Source organism: Populus nigra, chromosome 18 (genome assembly GCF_951802175.1).
Source record: "Populus nigra chromosome 18, ddPopNigr1.1, whole genome shotgun sequence".
Lineage (NCBI taxonomy): Eukaryota > Viridiplantae > Streptophyta > Magnoliopsida > Malpighiales > Salicaceae > Populus > Populus nigra.
The window spans coordinates 3,014,997-3,028,778 of NC_084869.1; the positions used below are offsets into that span (position 1 = coordinate 3,014,997).

Here is a 13,782-nt window from a genome sequence, read left to right on the forward strand (position 1 = left end):
TATATTAAAATAATATTTTTTTATTTTAAAAAATTATTTTTAATATCAACACATCAAAAAATCTAAAAATATAAAAAAATTAATTTGAAGTAAAGAAAAAAATTTAAATTTTAAATTTTTTTTAAAAAAATTTTGAAACAAAAAAAAGGAGTCTAAATATATGTTATAATATCTCACAATAAAAAATAATATTTAAAAAATAAAAAATCAAATTCAAAAGTTGGTTAATGGTTTGCGGAATTTTTGAATTGTTTTGGAAACTACAAGGGTAACATTAGGAAAGTTTAAAATATAGGGTTAAGAGTGGATATTAATGAATTTATAGGGATAAAGATAAAGTTTACCTGAAAGATGGTAATTAAATTGTGGAGTGTGAGCTTTGAGCGGAGCTGCAGAAAAATAATGGAGTCGAGGGGGGTGGCGAGCCACAGCAACATTGTTAGCAGCAGAGAAAAGAAGGCTAAACGCAGAGAGGTATAACCCAAAAACCAACACGAAAAAAAGGCTTTCTTTCTTTTCTTTTAAGGGATTTTGAGATGTAAAGTTTCAGTCTTTCTTTTTTTCTTTTTATTTATTTAGATACTGGAAAAGAAGAAGGCAATTGATGAATTGATAAAAGCAGCATCTTCTGAGAAGGACCATCTTGTTTATTTCCAACCATTTTGTCATTACAATAGAAACGGTATAATCCTTAGTTCCTTGCTCAAAATTGGTTCATATGGTTGATTTTTTTTTTTGTATTTCTTTACTTGGTTTTTATGAGTGCATTTTTATTGGATGATTGAATTGGCTGATTTACTGTAGTTATTTAGTATTAGATTTTAGGATGTTGGTTCCTTTTGTTTTATGGGTGTGCTATTTTGTTTACAAATTCTATGTTTTTGAAAGCTGAATCCCTGTCATGATTACTAGGTCTGTCTGTGTTTTTAGAATCTGGAAGTGGGGATAAACTTTCTTCTTCTGTAAAGCGGTACATTCAAAACCTCCTTAAGGTAAAAAATAAAATAAAATGAGTTTAAGAGTCTTATTGTTTTTGTTATTTTGGGCTTCTGTGATCTCATATTGCACGTGCTGTATAAATATGTGAGTTGGAGATTCTGTGTTAGTACCATTGTGGAATTGCCTAAATTGTTTGAAATTTACAGGTCAATATGGAGGTGGCGTTTGGTCCTGAGTGGTCATCAGAAGAAAAGGTGAAGTGTAGGGACATGGTTGCTTCAGAAGCGCGTTATATATTTGTTCACGAGGCTCCAAATGCTAGTGTTGATGAAATTTCAATGAAGTTAGATAAAAGCCCCTTGGTTGGATTTGTACATTATCGCTTTACTCTTGAGGAAGATATACCTGTTCTTTATGTGTATGAAATACAGCTCGAGTCTCATGTCCAAGGGAAGGGATTGGGGAAATTCCTTATGCAACTAATTGAGCTTATTGCTCGCAAGGTGCTGAATGCTCTTTCTTGTAGCTCTTTAATGGTTGTGAATAACTAATGAGATATATGAAAACACCCATGTTTCTAGGTTTTCTAATTGAACAGCATACAAGTAATATGAACTATCCTTCTCCCCCGCCATGTAAATCTCTAGTATCTTTACCTTGTACCTCAGAATTAAATCTTCTAGATGCTAATTGTGCTTCATCTTTGAGATTTAATTTACTCATTTCATCTTCTGTAGAGCTGCATGGGTGCTGTAGTATTAACAGTTCAAAAAGCGAATGCAGTAGCCATGAATTTCTACAGAAGTAAGCTGAGGTTTGTCTTTTACTCGAAATACTGTTATCTTAGTGATCTCTTAAATTTTGTGACATTTAGCTCTGAGTATCTAATTTGAGTTCCACTCATTTGCTAGATAAAATGCAATAGTAATGAGTATACTTGGATGCTAATGGAAATTAGAAACCAGAAGAAACCTCTTTCCTTCCTAGGCTACTAACCATTTCCCCACCAATCCATGATTTTTCTTTATCATTTCTGCCACAAAAAATGGTTTTTAAGATTTTTTTTATTCATCAGTCAATATCATTTCTATGCAGATACACAATATCAAGCATTTCACCATCCAGAGTTGATCCCTTGGTATGCAATTATTGATTACATTATGTACAGTATCTACAATTTATGTTTACCCCCTCTGTTATAAGGAGCTTTATTTGTTGCACAGATGGGTCTTGAGAAGAGTTACGAGATTCTCTGCAAAGCATTCGACCATGAAGCCAAAGTTATATTGGAGGTACAAACTATTACATTATTTTCTATGAATAATAATGTTGTAATCTTAAAAATACATGCCATTTTGTTCGTGTGAGAATTCAGGATAGAAAAAGAAGCTTTCTTCCAGATATAGTTTTTGATATTTCTTGCATGTTGCGAAAATTTTGATATGCTTATGTTTGCACATGGCAAGCCTTTGTAAATAAACAGACAGATGATTGAAGATTTCTACCATATATTGCTAGCATTTTGTGGTTGAATGTTAGTGTTAAAGAGTAAAACTGCACTATAATTAGGGTTTGTTTCTGGGATTCATTTAACCATTGTATTTTCATAGGTTAGTAGGCTTCATTGCCATCAACAGCACTGCCCTGTTCATTCTGGAGACAAATTTTTCTGTTGATTTCCACTTGTGGATTGCAATTTTTTTGGGTTTCTTCCTAGTACTGCCTTTCCATCTACTAACAGCATTCCTAGAAAGCTTATTGCATCCCTGCCAAATCAGAAGACTTTCGGAAATAAATCTCTGAAGGCCAACCGGTCAAGTTTGTAGTAGCAATGATTAGATAAAGTGCTCTGACTTCGAGATTTCTCTTCACATGCATTCCAGAAATGGGGATGGGCGTGTGGATTCGGTTCCTCATCATAGCACAGAATATTTTGTACTTCCTATGGGCTTCTAGTTTATTTTGTTAGGTGACTCTAAGAACAGCATGCTAAGGCATGTGCTATTTGGTGGTGGTTTACAGCTTCTCTTTGATTAGTAGATGGTTTTGCCTAACAGAGCATGTAATGGTCAAGAGTTGCACTAATGAGACCATTCATTGACCAAGTGAAGCATTTTTTGTGGAAGTTTTCCATCTTTGCAATTTGATTTCTTCAAGATGGACATGAACATTTGATAAATGAAACTTTACATGTGCTTTTTTCACTAGTGGAACTTTTCATTGGTAAATATGATGGAATACGTAGCTGATTTGATACAAAAGTCTTCATCTTTTTGTATCTTTTTGGTGCAGTTAATTGGGGGGAAAATCTCAAGCTTTTGAGGGTCACTCATACAAATTCTTTCTGACATATACTTTAATTGAAGGATTTTTTCATCCTCCTGTTTATTATACAAAATTATTTTGTTTTTTATATGCAGGGGAGTGGATGAGCAGGAGAATTTGGACCGAATGTTTAGATTGGTGGGGCTTATAACAGGTTCTACCTTGTTATCGGAGCTGTACTTGAATTCGGTTTTCTTTTTTGTCCTAATAATAAGGTGAACAATTCTGAGTTTTTGCCGGTGTTCTGAGGTTTCTACTGTTCACGTCATTTGAGTTGTTAGAGGTGCTCTGAAAACTAATGTTTTGTATGTGTGAAGGTTGAAAGTTACTCTATTTAACTTTTTAGGAGATAGAACTTTCATTCGGTTGGATATATTACAACTGCAGTATTAGATATTTGGTAAGGTTGGGCTCAGAGTTGAAAATTGTTTCTGCAATATCGTGTCCTAAGGTCTGTTCCTGTCTCTTTTAAGGGTTTCTGCAATATTGTCTTATGCTCCTGTCTCATTTGTATCCGCATATGGACTGTATTATTTTTTATCATCGTCCTGTTTCTGTTCTGTTGTGTTACTCAAGACTATTTGCTATCTTGTATCGAGCATGGGTTTAAATGCCTTGATCAAGATTGTGGTTTGCCCTTACAAAAGTTGTTCTTCTGGGGGGCGGAGGGGGTGCTAATATTAAGCTGCTGCAGTCTCGAAGCTTGTTCTTGTCCTTGGAAAAAAGAAAGAAAGGTTGGATACTGGTTGTTTTCCTAGTTTTCCTATTATTATGGGCGTATTAGAAAACAATTTACTGACTTAGGCAATGGATAAACCACTAGCAGAGGGTTGCTACATGCCATGAAATAAATGGTGAATATCTCCTGTCACGGCAGCAAATAACTTGTCGCAGTCTCCAATAGGTGTTTAAGTTTCAGAATTTAAAAAAAAAACTTATTTTTTTCGACTTGTTTTCACTTAAAAATACCTGAAAACTCACCCCAAAACCTTTAAAAAACAATTTGCAACCACAGAGCAACATCCAATCTCTCTGAAAAACAAAAAATAATCATGTAAGGGAATTTAACGCCCCCGAGTAAACCTTTGACGAAAGGATAAAGGTGAGCTATCACCCCGAAAGCAAACAAAGGCCCCCGTGAGTCATGCCCATTATTTATAGCATTTGAGACGCCAGCCACGACTCCATCCAGGTTTATCATCAGCAATGTTGTTGGTGGGATGAGCAACGTGGTCCACTTAAATGCAGACAGCTCTGAGAATTCATCATGGAATATGTGAGGCTGGGTGATGTTTATTTAACGTTATGCTACTTTCCAAAAGCATTTACTTTGTACAAATAGCATCTGCTTGCGTGTGATAAAATGTTAGATATTTCACTTTTGGAAAGCTCCATGCACAGTTGCACGGGAATGCTGCGGCCATAAATGCTAAATTATTATGGATTAATTACTCATCTGAGAAATTATTACCTAAGATATGCACTCCAAGAAAGTGCCTTTTATCGCTGAGGGTTCCATAATATATTGTAATTAGGTAGATCAATGGGTGGAGTTGGTAGGTAGTTCTCCTCTATGTTGTTGAATCTCTTTATTCATTTTGCTAGAAGAAAAATGAGGAACAAGTAGAAGAAATAAGAGAGAAGAGCGAAATAATGCAATTCTACATTAAAATCAATTCTTTATGGTATAGATTCCACTATTCTCATGCATTCTTTGAATTATCTACGGAATTGTAACTAACTCTTAACTAACTAACTAATTCAATCAACTAATCTTGATACGTAAAATACGCTAATTAATACGTTTCAAATATACTAACAATGACTATTGCATTTTTGCTATATTTATCATACATTGTTGTTAAGTTTCTTTCATCAATCATTGGCTCGTAACAATACTCCCCTCTTCGAGAGATCCTTATTCACAAGAATTTTTGCAAATATTTAAAAATTATTCATTGAGTTTTTTTCTATTAACCTTATGAGTTTTATTTAGAGTCATCTATAATGAAGACCCTCTATTATAGAGCTTAATGTTTTTCATATTATGAGTGTCAAACAAATCAAATGGATCTCTTTTTGGCACAAAAAAAAATAACCTTTAACTCTAGTTGACCCTTAATAGAGAAGTGCTTAACAATCAAATAATCATCCTATGCGTTGGTCAAACTCTTGTAGGAAGAAGCATACTCTTTCTTGGTGATCTCTTCAAGCTTGCACAACCAAATAGGCTTCTCTTTGTAATGGAATTGTCACAAATCCTCCTTAATCTTTTTCTTCTTGGATGCACTCTTCTTAATCATCTTTAATCTTGCTTTATTTTCCTTCTTTGATTCATCATTTATATAATTCTTAGTTTCTTGCACCTTCACACTAGAACTCTCTAGATTTTCATCAAACTCTTCACTTTTAGAAGGTCTAAATAATAATTCACAATAAGCAACATTCTTATTTTTATTAAAAGAATAAAAAATGACTGGAACATCTGAAACAAGTCAATTTTAGAAATGTCACGCCTCACGTTACAAACATGGATAACTTTAAAAGGTTTAGACATTTTCCAATAACCCTCCTTGAAAAAAGTTAGACTTACATTGTCTTGATGGTTGGCTTTTGTTTGAAATGCTTTTTGTGGGTGAAAAAATAACCAAAGATAATTATTTGAGCCTCATTTCTGAATCACAACAATGATTTCTTGAAGTTGGTGGTGAATGTTTCACATTCACTCTTTAAATCTCTTATTGTGTTCTTCCAAAGCTTTCACCATGTTGTTTTCCACCATTATTAATAGTTTCTTGAACACAAGCTACCTTTCTTTACCCTTGAAAAATGGCTTTGACACTAATTGTTAAAGATCTCTCCTCAATAAACACTTGTTTTAGAAGAAAATTGAGGGAGAAGTAGAAATTAGAGAGAAGAGTGAGATAATATAATTCTACATCAAAATCAATTTTTTATTGCCTAGTTTCCACCATTCTCATACATTCTTATTTATACAATGAACTAATCTTATAACTATCTACTAACTTTCATATAACTAATTCTTAACTAACTAATCTTCACATGCTAAAATATGTTAATAAACACATGCAAAATATGTTAACAATGACTAAATGTTTTTTTGATATATTTATCACATATTATTACTAATATCCTTCCATCAATCCTTAGTTTGCAACACTTCCAAGAATAGAGATTTAAGAGGATTAGAAGAAATAAGAGGTAAATAGAGCAAGCTTCTAGAAATACAGAAATGGTAAATTTTTATTGTTTACCTTCTAAGTTTCTCACTTACAGTATTTTCTCGAGCTAACTAATTGTGTTAGCTAACTAATTGTGTTAACTAACTTACTTACATCATATGGGATTATTAGCAAACACATGTTAAACTAATTATTGTCACTACAAACACATGTTGAATTAACCATTGTCGTTATTTATGCTATTTTATTACTATTACGTCTACTCATTTTCCTTATTATTATAACAATACCCTCTCTATCAAGAGATTATTGTCTTCAAGAATCCACATTAAACTCTAGAAATTACATGCTTAATTCCTTTAAGTTCTCTTAAATAACATCTTTATAAAACAAGTTAAACCATTTGATTGACCAAGTAACAAAATTTATGTCACCTTTCTTCATGATTTTCCTATCTAGAATTTCCACCAATAACACCTTGACCCTTCCATACTCATCCAATCTAAGTAAGTTAGAAGTAACTACAACATTACTTCCAACCTTTCTCTTTAATAATGAAACATGAAACACTAGATGTATGGTTGAACCTGTTAGAAATTGTAACTTGTATGCCACTTCTTTCACCCTTTGTATAACTAAGAATGGTTCATAAAATCTCAGGCTCAAATTGAAGTTTTTTCATAAAGCCACGTTTATTTATCTATAAGGTTGCAACTTAAGAAATAATTGATCTCTTACTTGAAATTCCTTTTAAGTTATGATTTTGTTGTATATTATCATCCTATGTCTAGCAATCTCTAACTGTTTTCTTCAATACCTGATTCATGTTGATTCTCTTCCTTGTCATATATTTTACAATAGCTACCATAGTTTTTTTCTTATGTAATCAACTCCCAATTAGAATGTGAATAGCTACACAATACTTGAAATAGAGTCATCTTTATAAAAGAATGATAACTTGAATTATACCACTAATGAGTTAAAGATAGCCAATGCTCCCACCGTTTATAATTATACATGGTCACGCTTCTTAAATAAATCTCCAGGCACTAGTCAACTCTCTCAAATTGATTATCATTCTCAGGATGGTAAGAAGAACTCACGAGGAGCTTGACTCTTAAAAGCTTAAATAGTTTTTTTCAAAATAGAGTTATGAACTCCTTGTCTTTGTTAATTACTATAGCAGCTCGTGGGTCACTAAACTTATAAAATTAATCCAAAAATAATTAAGCCACCTCCTAAGCTATAAAAAGGTGTAAGAGAGCAATAAAATAACCATACTCGATGAGTTTATCAATGATCACCAATATAATATCATTTTCCTTTTAAAGTCGAAAGACCTTCTATAAAATTCATTGTGATATTCCTCTAAGTACCTTTAGGAGTTGGTAGAAGTTGTAAAATTTCAGGATAGGCTACTATTTCCACCTTTTCCTCCATACATATATCACACTCATTCACCATTTTTTTCACTAAAGCTTTTATTAATTGCCAGTAAAACATAGACTTCAATCTTTTATAAGAATTTTATATATCAGCATGTCCTTTAACATATGAATCATGTTTTGCTTATACCAGTACTTTCCTTAAATTTCTCTTCTTACCAATCATTATCTTCTGTTTAAACCTTAGTGTTTCATCGATAAATGTATAATTAGTCCAATTATCAATATTCAATATTTTATCAACCATTATCTCATGTAATTGGTGATCATTATCGTAGGAATCCTTAACTTCTTCATACCAAGCTAGCACTGCTACTAGGATTAATCCCGAGCTTTTTAAATTTATATTGACATGTTCTGCCATAACTTTTAACTCACCGGTTGCTCCAATGGATTTGGATAATGCATCTACCACCACATTCTTTTTCCATTTTCTATATTGAATATGGTATCTTAACCTCAACAGCTTTTCCAATCTTTTTTTTTGTAATTGAGTATGTATCTTCTATTCCAATCGATATTTTAGACTTGCATGGTCAATTTTGATGACAAGCTAATCATTCTCAAGTAATGCCTATATTTGTCCATTACCATTAGAATTGTTAAGTATTCCTTTATATAGATGGACAGTCCCTAATGTTCAGGATTTAATCACTTATTAAAAAAGGCTAAAGGTCTTTCTTTATGGCTTAAGATTACTCTTAACCCAGTATACTAAGCATTTATTTCAAGTATAAAGGCACACTTAAATTTTGGTAGAGCTAGAATAAAAGATTGGCATAATGCATATTTTAGTTGATCAAAAGCTTTTGTGACTTCCGATTCTAACAGAAACTATCTTTCTGAGTAATTATGTCAAAAACTTGCTAATCACTCCAAATCCTTTAATAAATCTCATGAAATATACAACTAACCTCAAGAATTATCTTAACTCTTTGACTGATTTTGGAACTAGCCACACCCTAATAGCTTTTGTCTTTTTAAAATCGATGGCAACTCATTCAAAAGATATTATATATCCTAAATATCCAACTTGTTTTTCACAAAATAAACATTTGGACTTCTTAAAAATAACTAGTTGTTCTTAAGTATCTTCAAAATCTCTTTTAGATGTTAAGATAAAACTCCAATGTAGAACTATATACTAATATGTCATCAAATATATAATACTAACATAAATCTCCTCATGAAAGGTTCCAATATATGATTCATTAATGCTTGAAATGTTGTTGGGGTATTAGTTAAACCAAAAGACACTACTTTGAACTCATAATGCTCATGATAAGTCTTAAAGGTTATCTTATCCACATTACTGTCATGTATTATCATTTGATGATATTCAAATCTTAAATCCAGTTTTGAAAAAAAAATATGAACTATAAAGTTCATCAATTAAAGGAATAAAAAACCTTTTCTTGATAATTACATCATTAAGTTACATGTAATCCACACAGAACCTTCAAGCATTGGCCTTCTTTTTCACCAACAAACTTAAGAAGCAAAAGGCTACAACTGGGTTATATAATTTTATTGAGTAATATATCTTTAACCAATTTTTTTTTTAATTTCCTCTTTATATATGAATAAGCTCATGGAAGGTTTAAGCTTACTAGGTTAGCTCCTTGGAAAAGAGGAATTTGATGGTCCAATTACTCTAGGAGGAGAAATATGCTTTGGTTCTTGAAATATTATTTCATATTTTTCTAGCAAAACTTTCATATTTATAATTTGTATATTTTACTCGCTTTTCTATTGAGCATCTAAAGATAAGAATTGACCAGTGTAGCTATAAATTGCCTCCTTAAGATTTTATGTACTTTCAAAGCTGAGATCATCTGTAAACTAGCATATTTTATCATTTTCTTATCAAGAATGAGACTCTAATATCAATTGTTAAAGATCTTTCTTAATAAGAACAAGAATAAAGGTTGGAGAAGATTAGAAGAAACAAGAAGTGAAGAGAGAGCTTCTGCAAATACAAAAATGATAAGTTTTGATTATTTGCCTTCTAAGTTTCTCACTTTCAGTATTTATTCTTCAAGCTAACTAATTGTGCCAACTTCAGCTAAATGCTAGCTTGACAACTATAACTCTAACGTTTAACTAACTTCCATCATATAAGACTTGAATTGTTTCTAATCTTCTTCTTTTTTAGTTTTTTTTTAATTTATTGTATTTTTCTCAGTGATTATTTGAAGGACTATTTTATTAATAAATCAATCGATTATTATATATAAAAAACATGGGATTAATTATTAGCAAACACACGCTGAATTAACTACAAACACATGTTGAATTAACCACTGCTGCTACTTCTGCTATTTTTTTACTGCTAGAGCTACTTTTTTTCTCCTTGCTATCATGACACAATCATAAGACGGACCTTATAAATGATTTCCCTTTCAGTTACGTGTTACAGAATGGTGTATGAATATTGCTCACTACATGACGATTTTGGTTTCATGGATGCCATTGTGGACGTCTGTCTTGATCAGTGGATCGAATCTCTTGATCTTACATATGCACAGTGCCCCTTGTTTATAGTTACTGCTATTATTCTCGTAAATAGAAGCTTGTTCTGTCATTACATGCTTCAAAATGGTTTCTTAAGCAATCGAATCTGCCTGGAAAAGAGCTTCCTAATCTCCTGGAATTACTTAAGACTTCGATTTCTGCTGTGAAGATTGCCCGGACAGGTCTATGGTCAGACAATCTAGATTCACCTCTGCTGTATTGTTCCTGCTCCAGTCCCTTTCCAAACCAAATTATTCGATCGCACCTGCAAAAACACCTCTCTTGGGCATCATCATAGTTAATTATCTTGTTTTAGATGATTCAAGATAAATATCATGAAGAAGAACAAGTTACCATGCAGGAGCACGCTTCTTTTCACCCTTCCTCTTCTGATCACAGCCATAGTAGACTTGTGAATTCTGATAGTACTTGTAAGTAGGTGCAAATTCAATTTTTCCTTCATTCCAACCTTGGAATACATGACCTTCCATGAGCTCGGCCTTAAGCTAAATATTTATTTTCAAAAGGAACTTAATTAACTTTATCATCCTCCTCAGGACTGTAATAATCATTTTGAAAGGATATAATAAGATTTTCACCATCAATATTACTTATTCATATATACCTGATCCTTTTTTAACAAGATGTTCCACTCTTTTTTCTGTACTAAATATCTTGTTTTAGTATCAGGCAGGTATATCCTGTAGTTCAAATCTCCAAGCCAGATTACCTGACTGCATATGGATAGCCAAAATAGTGTTAAACAATAATTAAACATATGCAACTTGCAATAAATTTACTAATCATATGAAAACAAATTGTCTCTCTCAATGACATTATTGGCCTAGTTTGATTAACAAAAAAAGAAGAAGAAGAAAACACACAAGAACGGTTGAATCTAATTAACAAATTCTCTCATCAATGGCTGAGGATTCAACCTGCAGACAATCTAGAGGAGCCTTATGACCAATAAACGTGGGGGGGGGGGGGGGGGGGGGTTTATTATACATCATGAGCTTTTTAAAAAGATTTATTATTCTATGGCTCATATAAATTTCGAATCACACAGCAATTAATTATGAATGCCGAAATCAATATTCAAATCACTTGAAATGACGAGGCAAATGGCTTTAGTTACTGGGTTAGCTAATCAGCTTCAAAACAACAGAAAACATGACAAATCCATCTAATTAAACATGCATGTAAATTATTATCATGTTGGGTGTTAACCGACTAGATAGTTTTTTGTTATAAAAACTTCCCAAATTGTAAGTGGTCGTCTAAGTTTCTCTTTATTTTATGATGAAAACAAAAGGTTACTCTTAATTAGATCTTATAAACTTTCAATGCTAAGCGCACTATAAAAGTTTGTCATGAAACCAGCATCTCACACCCTCATTTTAAAGTAAAACCAAAAAAAAAATTGGAAGGATATTAGAGCAAGAGAAAGTGATGTTTTGATGTTTCTGATCAATCACCTAAACTGGTTAGATACAGAAAAGGGTTGCATATTATTGTGATATAGAATTTTCACACATAAATATACGTACTCGTGATCAAGAATCTTGCGTGGCAAATTGCGCAAGGGGCCACGAGAAAATCTTGTGCGTGACAAGATTTCAGTAGCGTCGGCATTTCTATTCTTTTCATCTCCTTCTTTCCCTCCAGAAGCCAGATGACTACACACGAAACATAAGCTTGTTTCATGCAAGCAAAACCTAACTGAGACAGATCCCTGCATGGCAAGCCATATTCAAGTTAAAAAAGCACTGATACATATCTATTTGCATAGATTTTTCCTTTTCATTACGTGAGGAATATATGTATATATACCTTGTTGCCTAGGCAGCCCATGATGCCACAGCCTACACATGAGACACTAGGATGTTGTATGTATGGAAGGAGATCACCTCGAACCCAAATAGTGATAAAAATTCCAACCATTTGCTTACTTATGATACAATCAAAGCAGTGAGGAAAAATATTGCTGCTTTTGCCGAGAGAATTACTACTCCTATTTTTCTTCACGGGGAGCACCTTTTGAAACTCTCCTACCTTATCTTCGTGAACAGGTTTCGAAGTACTATTGTTCAGAGCTTCTCTGATAAGAGAATTCCATTTGGTGCAAATCTTGCTGTTTTCAAAACCTGGAACAACGTTTCCAGCACTGAGAGGCACGACTTCTTGGAACCTGAAATTTATATGTAATATTATAGTTAAATAAAAAGTAAGATATATGGAATGAAATTTTTTTTTTTATTCAAGACATCATTGGGCTTGAAGGTCTCAGCTTCGAGTCCCAAATTTTGTCTATTCATCGAATAATTAATACAAGGAAAAAAAACACAAACATAAACGGTCCAATGCATATATATTCAACTCGAATCTTTCAACAAATCTCATTGATTATATCTCTTGTAAGATATATATTCTATTAAAAAAGGAAGTTTCAATAGAGTTATTTTTTTAAAGTTTTACAGTTAATTAGCATTAGAATATTAAAAACGCACCCAAGAACATAGATATCAGCAGGTTCAGTCCGTGTGCATAACCAATCTTCCATGTTCAAATCATCAGGTGGTGCAATGCCTCCAACATTCCATGTGCCAACAAAGATCCTGTTAAAATATCTATATTAATGATCATAAAATAGAAGAAATTAAGAAAGAAAGAAAATCCCATGAATACCATGATAAATAAAGCGACTCTTATTGTTTTGAAGAGAGAGCTTGTACTTGTGTTTATCCTGATCATCAGTGATGTATTTCTTGGAACTGATGAGCGAAGGTGGAACTGAAGAACTAGAAGTTTCTTCTAGCTCTAACATGGTCTCTGTGGAATTTGGAAGGTCTACAACCAAGTTGTTGCTACCCAACATATTCCTCAGGATCTTGCTAGCCACAAACTCAGGCCACATGACCTTCAAAAATGAATGATATGCTAATTAATAAATAAGAAAAAGAGAAAGAAGAGATCAGCTAGGTAGAATGAGAGAGCCTAGGGGTGCTTGGTTAATCCTTGCATGGTTTAGTTGGCAGTGATGTAATGTTTTGCAGAGGGGATCATAAGAGGTTAATTAAATCATTGAATGGAGCAAACTATAGATTAAAAAAAAAAAAAGGAAAACGAATTAGAAAGGCCGGGTTGGGCAGGAAATGGAGAGCAATGGACCACAAGTGCACCCACCAAAAAAAATTATTAAAGACTCAAATGGGCAACTTGGAAAGGATAGCTACAATATTAGGGTAGTACTGATGTGAATGATGATGTAAGTCAAACTATATTTTATTAAACTTTTCGTAGAATAAGTTACAGAAGGCAAAAGATATAGAATTAACTAAATCTGAGACAATTGA

The 13,782-nt window shown here is 32.7% G+C and overlaps 2 protein-coding genes across 4 annotated transcripts; one reads left to right on the plus strand and one right to left on the minus strand.

Annotated features, from left to right (window-relative positions):
• The first annotated feature begins 340 nt into the window (after window positions 1-340).
• Window positions 341-3,824, plus strand: LOC133678136 (uncharacterized). Of its 3 annotated transcripts, none has more exons than XM_062100348.1 (8): window positions 341-474; window positions 580-682; window positions 913-992; window positions 1,146-1,442; window positions 1,677-1,753; window positions 2,035-2,077; window positions 2,163-2,231; window positions 3,360-3,824. In XM_062100348.1, exons 1-8 carry the CDS (start codon window positions 352-354, stop codon window positions 3,369-3,371), a joined length of 804 nt encoding a protein of 267 aa, XP_061956332.1. In that variant the 5' UTR covers window positions 341-351; the 3' UTR covers window positions 3,372-3,824. The 3 variants fall into 3 exon arrangements, with proteins under 3 accessions (XP_061956332.1, XP_061956329.1, XP_061956331.1); XM_062100345.1 differs by lacking the exon at window positions 3,360-3,824 and adding an exon at window positions 2,550-3,146; XM_062100347.1 differs by lacking the exon at window positions 3,360-3,824 and adding an exon at window positions 2,550-3,146 and having other exon boundaries at window positions 931-992.
• Window positions 3,825-10,353: 6,529 nt separating this feature from the next.
• On the minus strand, window positions 10,354-13,343 carry LOC133678824 (type IV inositol polyphosphate 5-phosphatase 9-like). The gene is made up of 9 exons (XM_062101341.1): window positions 13,162-13,343; window positions 12,937-13,044; window positions 12,474-12,617; window positions 12,260-12,434; window positions 11,977-12,161; window positions 11,052-11,160; window positions 10,781-10,932; window positions 10,570-10,691; window positions 10,354-10,490 (listed from the first exon to the last, which is right to left on the minus strand). Exons 1-9 carry the CDS (start codon window positions 13,341-13,343, stop codon window positions 10,354-10,356), a joined length of 1,314 nt encoding a protein of 437 aa, XP_061957325.1.
• Between the last annotated feature and the right edge of the window lie 439 nt (window positions 13,344-13,782).